The 10,356-nt window shown below is 36.2% G+C and overlaps 2 protein-coding genes across 7 annotated transcripts in view; both read right to left on the minus strand.

Moving 5' to 3' along the window:
* Positions 1 to 5,449, minus strand: part of LOC135200671 (mucin-17-like) — a 32,435-nt gene extending 26,986 nt beyond the window's left edge. For 2 of the 3 annotated variants that reach the window (XM_064229288.1, XM_064229283.1), the window contains exon 1: positions 5,150 to 5,448. The gene's annotated coding sequence lies outside the window, so the exon portion shown is untranslated. Of the gene's footprint in view, positions 1 to 5,149 lie in introns of all 3 variants that reach the window. The other variant, XR_010311346.1, reaches the window with a different exon arrangement.
* A 3,621-nt stretch (positions 5,450 to 9,070) lies between these two features.
* The window catches only part of LOC135200688 (neprilysin-like), a 42,345-nt gene continuing 41,059 nt past the window's right edge, over positions 9,071 to 10,356 (minus strand). For all 4 annotated transcript variants that reach the window (XM_064229308.1, XM_064229315.1, XM_064229298.1 and 1 more), the window contains exon 23: positions 9,071 to 9,917. In XM_064229308.1, the coding sequence (XP_064085378.1) occupies positions 9,741 to 9,917 (177 nt within the window). In that variant the 3' untranslated portion in view covers positions 9,071 to 9,740. The remainder of the gene's footprint in view (positions 9,918 to 10,356) is intronic.

A 10,356-nucleotide genomic window follows, 5' to 3' on the forward strand; every position in this document is an offset into this window, starting at 1 on the left:
TGGAATGAATCATGCATTAAATAGCCCACACCATCAGGCCTGTCTGCTTGTGAATATAAAAATTCACTTTTAAAATACAGCACTGTAGCTACTCAGCTTCCCGCCCACAGTTAACCCTTCACAAATTCTTTCCTTAGTTCCTAGATATATCTTCTACATTATACCTACATAAGGTTAAGACTAAATAGTTGCAAGGTGACCAATAAAGGAAGATGTTAACACGAGGTACCAGACAATTAACAAGGGAAAATTAAACAAAAAGGAAAAGGGTTCAAAAAACTTTTACAGAGATAAAATTGTCAACTCCTAAGTTGTTTATGTATCCATGGCATCAAAATTTCAAAATATAAAAAATGCTCACTATACAATATGGCTATAGAAACCAAATTCACAACCCCCTGAAAACTGCACAACAATGGGTAACAAATTCTTTACTGTTTACTGGTGTTTAGTGTCATTTCTAGAGTATCCGTACCATCAAAAACAATGGAAATAAGTAAAAGAGAAATATTAAACAATAGGTTCAAAGTCTAGGGACTTCATTTACTATATTAAGCCCTGGAAAAGGTATCTTAGGCTGATTCTCATCTTTAACTGTATTCATGGCCCTTATATGATTGTTATAGAAAAAAAAATCATACATTTTTCTATACAAACTGCATTAAATTACAGCACATAGATCACTAATGAAATTAAAATTCATAAGGAACTAGTCTAAAAGGGCGAAGACTTGAAAATAACCATCCAAAGGATAGATATAGAAGAAAGACTCTTTTATCTAGTTTTAATAAACTACTTGGTATCCAACACCACTCCCAGGAAGATGCAACCAACCGGGACTCATCTCCGATCTTACTTTTACCTCAGCATCCTCTCACAGAACTGAGGGAAATGTCATGGCTCCCTCAAGATATTATACTGCACTCTTGGAAGAATAACTGTTTTTAAATGCTGTGGTCAGCATGATGGGTAATCAAGTAGTAGAACCACCAATTACTGAAGTAGTTAGTTGTCAGCGTAGAGTGACTGGAATAATTGACCAGCCTAAAACAAACTAATAAGTACTGAACAGATCGCTATCTATTTAAATGGGGGTAAGCTTTCGTCCATCCTCCTGTGGACTTGATCACTAAGTAAATGAGACATGGCATTGGTGAAGAATTCCAAATAAACATAAACAAACAGACAACAAAAATTTAACAAGGTTAAAAATGCGAACAAGTCATTGGGTCGTATTCCTTTCCATAATTCGCTGTGATCTTCGAGGCGGGACAAAGTGCCGGTCTTCTTCCTGAATGACATCTTGAGGGTCGTTAGCCAAAAAGGTAGTTTGTAGATCAGACTCTGGAACGGACAAAGGGTGGTTATCCACATTATCAGATTGAAGGAGGCTGTACACATTTCTGAAGTTCTTTATGTAAAAATTGTGAAAAATGCTATATTGGTGAAAGCGGTCGTTCCCTTGACCAGAGGAAACGGGAACATATTGCAGCTTGCAGTTTGGGCAACATTTACAGCGCCATTGCCAAGCATACTTGGGATTCGGATCATGCCATCGACTTCAAGGGAGGAAAAGTTATTTATAAGAGTGTGCATAGGACCACTAGGAGAATTGTGGAAGGAGCTCTCATCACTTTGAATGACACCTTTGAGGGGAATACTGGAATACAGAACAATTTACTTTTGAGTGAAGAAATTTGCAAAAGGGCCAGAATTAAGAACTTCAGAAATGCGTACAGCCTCCTTCAATCTGATAATGTGGATAACCACCCTTCGCCCGTCCCAGTCTGATCTACAAACTACCTTTTTGGCTAACGACCCTCAAGATGTCATTCAGGAAGAAGACCGACGCTTTGTCCCACCTAGAAGATCACAGCGAATTATGGAAAGGAATACGACCCAATGACTTGTTCACATTTCTAACCTTGTTAAATTTTTGTTGTCTGTTTATTTATGTTTATTTGGAATTCTTCACCAATACCATGTCTCATTTACTTAGTGATCAAGTCCACAGGAGGATGGACGAAAGCTTTAAGCTTTGTATATATTTCCATAAATATATTTTATCTTGATAAACAAGGATATTACTGTGGATCCTTCTATATTGATTTCTTGGAAGCACGATACGGTATATTAAAGTATCTTAAATGCATGATTATGGAGAAAACGTTCCTCTTTATGCAACGTTTGTTTTTCGGAAGAATCAGAATGGCACACCACCCCATTTCACATCTGGATAATTATGGGGGTAAAGGGTAGCCAGATGTTCAATGGGTCAGGATGAATGCAAAGTAGGATAATAGCATAACTATTCTTCTTTGGTGGCATTAGTACTTATTTTTTCTTTGAAATTTACACAATACTGTACTACAGTTCTGTTAAATATTTCAATTATAACATATTTGAAATGTAGCATTAGAAAATTTAAAAACAAGCAAACAAACTATTGTTGCATCACCAGCTTAATAATATAATAAGCAACACACAAACAAGATTTCAATTTGGAATAAAAAAAAAAAACCATGCAGCTAGTGCTGATAAATTTGTATTTACTGCAAAGCAACAAGCTAACTAAATGAATGAAAGTTTTCTTAAAATATTTAACAATCCCCAATGTTTTTTTAACATACTATATCAAACCACATAGTAATGCTGCCAGAAAAGAGTAAATCCAATTGAACCAAGTCAATGGTAGGTACAGTAAACAGTAAAAAAATCAGTTTATCCCTAAAAATGCACATAATAGTGCTGATGGGTAGACTATCTGCTGACAACTATGGCATTCCCACTCAAAAACTATATATTACAATATCGTTCATCATCATCATCACTATCAGCCAAACTGCAACCCTAGTTGGAAAGGCAGAATGTGACAATCTCAAGGACTCTAATTGAGGAATAAGCCCATTATGGAAAAACAATAGCAGGAATAAAGGACAAACAATATAGGAGAAACATCAAAGAAAAACCAAGATGATAAAGCAAAGAATGTGAAAAGACTCATGGGAACCTTGTTCAAAATTTAAAACATAAGAAATCACAGCTGTACTCAGAGCAGAGCACACCTTGCCAGCACTACACAACGGTAAATAAGCTACCCTCCCTACATGAAGAGCTACCCATTTTAAACTTCATTAGTTCCAATGAATCAACTACCGAGTCACTGGGATCAAGTTACAATGCTCCCAATTGGAGCTTTGCTGATATCTAAAGGTTGCTTTCTGTCTTCCTCTACTAATTTATTCCCACCTTTGTCGTCCTGCATTGTGCAAAACGGATGCCCATGTATGTAGTAGCTATGGCATAGAAGCATTTACATTTCTATTTGTATTATAATATTTATAATAATCCTTTTTCTTCAATTTACTACAATGTGTATTTCATCTGCATATACCATACTTTAAAACTAATTGGTACATAATTTACATGCCTGCACCGTAAATTCTTTGCCCCATAAGATTAAATAATCTAAATTTTTCATATTAGGTATTTGCATAAACATCTATGACCACTGTACTTTTCAAAGACACTGAATCAACATTTTTATGACTTGTGTGCACACTATGCTAGGCAGGTTATCAGCATCAAGTGATCATAGCATATTCCAAACTCCAACTGCCCCTAGCCCCCAAATCACATCAAAATAATATAGGCACAAAATAAAGTATTCTTGTGTAAGTATTGTGAATAATTCTGAAGGATTTAAAGTGTATTTACATATGTACCATGTTTGTTTTCCATTCTACCTAATAAATATTGAAACAAAACTTTCCCAATTTCTAACAGCTTTACATTTATTAAAACCTTAACCATATGTATGGGAGAAAAATAAAATACTGTTTAAGGAAGCAAACAAACATTCTATTCCAAATGTGTTTCAGTCTCGAATGATAAATTTTCTGGTAAATCAGTGCTTCTAATAAAATCATGTCAATATAGGTGGTAAATGATAGTAGCCTATACACTGACATGTTTTCCTTTTTCACAGGTTAGTCTTAATTTATAGGAGGACTGGAATTCAATAAAAACAAGAGGTTAAAATAGGCTAAAAAAGGATGGAAAAAAAAAAAACAGGATAAATAGGATAAAACCAAATAGGATAGTCATTCAGGCTAATGCTAGATGAAACATTTCTAGGCAGCCAGTGGCACAGCATCCTGCAAGCCTAATGTAGGATCATTCTATAGTTCTTAAATATGCCTAGTTTGAGATTGTAAAATTCTATTGAACTTTTATTCATTTTAGTACTTATCAAGGTTAAACTGCAGAGTACTACATAGTCTACCGCGGCCTGATTTCTGCCAGTCGCTGACCAGAGAATTTACCATGTATCAAGTCTTTAGTGTTTAGGGTATTTTCAGATTTTTTTTTATGATTAACATTCATCCTCAAGGGCCTGGTACTACTATACATGGTGTCCATTTGGCATGTAAACCGGTAGTTCTGGAACTAGGGGGGTGCGGCAGTAGTCTGCAGTTAAAACTTTTTTTTTAGCTTGGGCTTTTAAAGAATTCCAACCACTTTTTGAGATTAACCACTGATAGATATATACTTTACTACTACCAGCCCTACTTGAAGTAGATCACCTTAGCCTACTGCCAGACCATGGGGTTGAAACATTAAAGAAAAAAAAAAAAAAAAAAACTTTAAATAGGTATCTAAGTAACATTACATTTGCGATGATTTTTGTATAAATTTCTTATTAAAGCATATTAAGGAGACTACGACAGCAGAAAAAAATATAAAAAATAAATTTAAAAAATACCTAGGTACCTACCTAGTCCTCGAATAGCCTACTGGGGAATTTTAAAATTAAAATATCTACTATCTAATCTGGTCAAATTGTTCTATGCTATCAAGATGAGGCTACCCTTTTAATGAATGGGCCAAGTGATCCTCTTACGGGATCAAGGATGTGGGCGAGGGACGCCCATACCAAGCTACGGCACTAGTAGGAATACTAGGTACTAGGTAGGTACTACCTAGGTCTGGCATTACAGTCTGGTCCAGGTTACAGTTAATCAGTAACACGAAACGACAATTTCGTGATCAGATCAGTCTGCTTTTATCTGATTGGAAAGGAAAGACTTTAAGGTAGGTACTACGTCCTCGACGAGGATACTACTACTACTACAACTACACTACCTACCACAACACTTTCGACTCGCAGGTGTCATTCCCGAGGAGATTCATTTCCCTAATCGAGTCGCCAGACGCTCTCCTAATCATTCCATCTTCGAAGTACCACGAAATAATCCTCACCACTAAATCCTCTTTCACTCCCCACGGGGAAAAATCTCCCTTACTAAAGGGGGGGATGAGGACGACGGACACACACACACACACAAAGTAACAGGTGGACACACCGACACAAACGTCAACAAAACACTGACGTGAATGACGCGTTCCCGCAAGACCGACACCTTCCACGAGAAGAAGAAGAACTCCCTGCCACCCACCAGAAGTAGGAGCCGAGACTCCATTAAGTGACTCATATTTCGTGGATTCCTCTTTAATGTGTTTTCGTTTCGCGGTCGCCTCGCCCATTCCTCATCTACCCCTTTTTCCATTGACAATTTAAGGGTGTGACTTGGGCTCTTACATCTCTTGCAAATAAGAGAATCTCCATTTTTCTTCGCCGATTCTGGCCGACATTATTAACGTCTTGACAACTGGTCGTATCATCGATTTTACAGATGCGCGTATTTTTTCTTAAGTTTAAACGTATACGTATTGCATATCTGGGGATTCATGTATTCAAATGGTCCGTGCCCGGATCCTAGCATGAAACGGGCGATTCACTCCTCTTAAGGCTTACAGATTATCATTCAATGTATTCACCCACATTGGTTTAGATTGGAGTGTTGCCGACCGAACGTCAATTCATTTTAAGTGCTTCTCACCACAGACCACTGAACGAGGTGAGGCTTAGCAAACTTTTACTTTCCTTTCTGAAGGGTTTAAAAATAATCTGCAACTCAGGTGGGACATAATACTTGTCGAGTTCGGTGCATTTCATATAATGTTTGAAATTTTTGTTCCTCATCTTAGCGACGAATGTACTTTTATTTTCAAAATATTGCTGTTTTAAATCGTCTTTCTAAGCTGCAGCCAAACAAACATTGCCTGTTTACATCATTCAAGACCGTGAATAGTGTAATTACCTATTGTTACATTCGTCAAGGCCAAGCATTTAGTTTGTTTTTCCTATGCCGCTGTCAACATTTTTACAATAAATACTACAAGACGCGTGATTCGTGTGAAATGTCACGAAATTGAAAGTAAACATTTAAACCTTAGGCAAAGCCCCTCACCCCGCCACAGTCATTCATCTACGGTTGCTGATTTTGAATGGCAAGTTGACAAGGACGAACGAAGACGGTTTATGCTTATGTTTAAATGTTTTATCACGAGAAGTAGATCACCTTAGACGGACAGATGCATTACGAGCAGTGAGACCACAGCAGGTGGGTGGCTGAAAATAAAAAGTGACGTAATGTCCAGTGCTTGTTTGCTTGTAACAGCTGTGCTGCTGTTGGCCCACGATCAGTAAGATTTTTCTCTTTTATTGCTGGGGTCAATTGGGTGAGCAACTCCCAATGCAGTGGTAATTTTGCCACTCCCAAAATGAGAAAGGGGGCGGGGAATAAAGTGCAGAAATTGTCTTATAAAATGGAAGGTTGTAGCTATACACAAGGAGACCAGCAGCATTACTCGGTCATTTCCATTACATGATTATTGAATTTATATGTATTGCAAAGCTCGCATTGCAGTGCGTGCAGTTCATTGCTAGCTGTGTAGATAAACACACATACACACACATATATATATAGTTATATAAATATATATATATAGATATATATATATATACATATATCTATATCTATATATTATATATATATATATATTATATATATATATATATTATATATATATAAAGGGATTTACGAAGGGATAGCTCAGAGAGAAACCTAGACATTAATTAATCTCTCAACGACTTAATCAAGGATTCAGCGAGAGAGCTTGTGCAAGTGAGGTAGGCGTCTGGAATCTTAACCACATCGTATTATTAGAAATAAATAAATAAAATACCAACGGCTCTGGCGCAATGAAATATTGTTCGTTGGAACTTGTCGCTTTGCAATGTTTTTCTTGGTACGGGCCTTTTTTCTAGTTTTTGTTATTTATTTAATAATAGCTTTGGTATTTTCTTTCTGCTCTTATTTTCCCAGACTCTTTTTACTTTTCCAGGGCCGTCTCTTAATTGTCTCGGTCTGGTAAGAGGTAGATATGAATCAAGGTCTCGCAAGGCATCGGTCTCTGCAAATTTAAGATATGGTTTCACTTAGAGCGCTGTTAATATCCGGCAGTGGTCCCACTCTGAAGATGATACCCGGCAACCCAACTGGCCGCTTACACTTACTGCAAGGGTATAAGACAGGCGTCGCAACAGCAAAGGTCACTGACGCCGGTTTGTGTCGCTTACGAGCCTATAATTCTCCAAACTCCACGAGCAAATCAGGAGTGTCCTTGTTCTTTTCTCTCTCTCTCTCTCCTCTCTCTCTCTCTCTCTCTCTCTCTCTCTCTATCGCAATTTTAAACATCATTCATCTTCAACAAAAAGCGGAAAGGGGCATGTTGCTTATAAATTCAAGAATAATTTCTTGCCTTGACGAAGACTTTTCAGAGACGCCACTTGGAATTTCCTAACGCCAGTGCGTGTGTTCATGTGCCCGCCTGACAACTCTTGCTGGCTCGTCGTAGGCCAACCGCCACACCGAATCGGTGAGGAAGTTGGAGTCCAGCCCAGAAGTTTCCTGTTTGATCTCATCCATGCCATATATGCGGCCAAGCAGTCAGGAGAAGAAGATCCATAACTCAACGCTGGAATGGCGCGCGATGTGGATTCAATATCAACCTTTTTTTTCGGTTATACTGTAGTACGTGATGTGGTTTAACCATCACCCAATTCATATCCAAACTGACAGTTGCACAAGGCTTGGTAATGGTAAAGCGCAAAATGATTGCTCTTTGTCATTAGCTGCAGAGGAGACCCTGGTTCCTGGTTCCTAGGTGTTCACTCCACAAACACAATTGCGGGCAAACTACACTGTTTATGAGGTACAAAGCTTTTTTCCCTTAATTTTTTACTCATTATTTAGTTTAACTTTACTTTATGTTACGCCAAACTGTTGATGTTAATTCATCTTTAGTATCCCTCTGAACTGCAGGGAGATACTGCTTCTTCTTCTGCTTTTCGTGCTGGCATAAGGCCAGGTCAATCAACAACACCAACAACTTCCACCACTTAGTATGAGTCAGTAAGGGGATGATTTCGCCATGAATATGCAACGGGTTACCTTCCACATTGAGAAAAGGCCGGATTTTCCTAGTAAGACTGATTGACAAAACTGAGAGAAGAAACATTTTGTACAAAAAGATTAAAATCGCAGCAGTTAAAACACATGTGAAGTCATATTACACCGTAGTTTGCCATATTAGATTAATTAGGTATATTTTTATTTGCTGTTTTCTTTCCCCTTTTATAACGCAACTATGCTAGTTTAGGAAATCAGCGTGTATATATATATATATATATATCTATATATATATATATATATATAATATATATATATATATATATATATATATATATATATATATATATATTATATATATATATATATATATATATATATATATATATATATATATATATATATATATATATATATAATTATATATTCTTCTGTTAAAACACAATACATCTCAAGTATAAAAGGCCCAATAATTTGTTTTAATGGTCCTTTTATAGTATATATATATATATATATATATATATATATATATATATATATATATATATTATATATATATATATATTCTAAAACCAATACTTCCATGACAGAGAGACAGAGACTTTACCGAGTACTGTAATAAGTACAGTTACATACGCTTTTGGTAAAAAGTGACCGGTAGATTCTATGCATCTGTCTCTCTTTGTAGTACTACATGCATGTAAGTAGTACATATATATCAAGAAGCTCATGAATTCATGAATATTCACACACAATTGTCTTTTTTATTATTAAGTTATAATTCTTCCAACAAAGTTACAAAATAAATCTTTCCAGAAGTTAAAAGAATCACAGGACATTGATTGAAATGCTGGAGTTGGATCCTTGAGTGGTATCTTCCCAAATGCTGTACGAGAATTTCAGCAGTGAGATTCAGCCAGCCTGACGTTGGCACGGGCTCTTGCTTCACAGCAGCCAGTAATTGAAGAGAATTTCGGACGCTGCTATTTGCTAGAAGGTCAATTATATTACTTCAAAGAAGAACGGAATGGTTCGCGAGTGACTGCGTTCATGTGGATGATTTCTTCTTGACCCAATTTTCTATCGTCGGTCGTTCGTATTTGAACACGAATTACAGAAGTTACTGAGTTACAGGTATGATGAAGAGGTCGAATAAATTATGATGATCAAATGCAATGGCACAATCTGTCATTATTTATCTTCCGAGATGGTAAAAAAGGAAATCTGAAAATGCAACGTCAAATTGTTGAGTCATGTAGATGTCACCTCGACTTCTTTTCGTAGAGCTCATACTTTTTTCTTTTGTTTACAAAACTTCGACTTCTTTTTTTCACCACGACATATTTAGTATTTTTCGATGAATTTCATGCTGAAGACGCTTTTGTTCTGGACATTCCTTTTATCTATTTATTTATTTATTTTTTACCACAAAAGACACTTCTTTTCAGGATTCATTAGGGATCCTTTGGCGCAGCCGAAAGTATCCGCAAATTCCTTCGTGTTCTGTAACGACCCTAGGATTCTGTAGTGACCTGGTGGATGGAGGTCGTTGTCGAGGCTGTACTTTAAGGCCCAGGGGGTGTACTGCATGCACCAAAGCTGTTGAAAAGACAACAGTTACATTATTCTTCAGTGCTGGAAGTCAAAATGGGGAAATGGTATATATATATATATATATATATATATATATATATATATATATATATATATATATATATATACAAGGCAATCACATCGTCGTGGTAAACTGTTTTGTAATAAAAATCGACAATAAAAGATATTTGTATTGATACGCAAAAGATAAAAACAAAGACTATTGAACACCGTTCATCTTGCATACTGATACAATTTACTAATATAATTGTTGATTTTTATTAAATAATGATAAGAAAAGTGGTAATTCTCCCAACAGAAAGTGGCTGATTTTCTCTATTTGAAAACTACGCAGGAAGTATAAATCATAAAGTTATGTTTCTCAAAATATATATGTATATATATATATATATATATATATATATATATATATATATTTACATAT

This window comes from Macrobrachium nipponense, chromosome 23 (assembly GCF_015104395.2).
Source record: "Macrobrachium nipponense isolate FS-2020 chromosome 23, ASM1510439v2, whole genome shotgun sequence".
In the NCBI taxonomy this organism is placed as follows: domain Eukaryota; kingdom Metazoa; phylum Arthropoda; class Malacostraca; order Decapoda; family Palaemonidae; genus Macrobrachium; species Macrobrachium nipponense.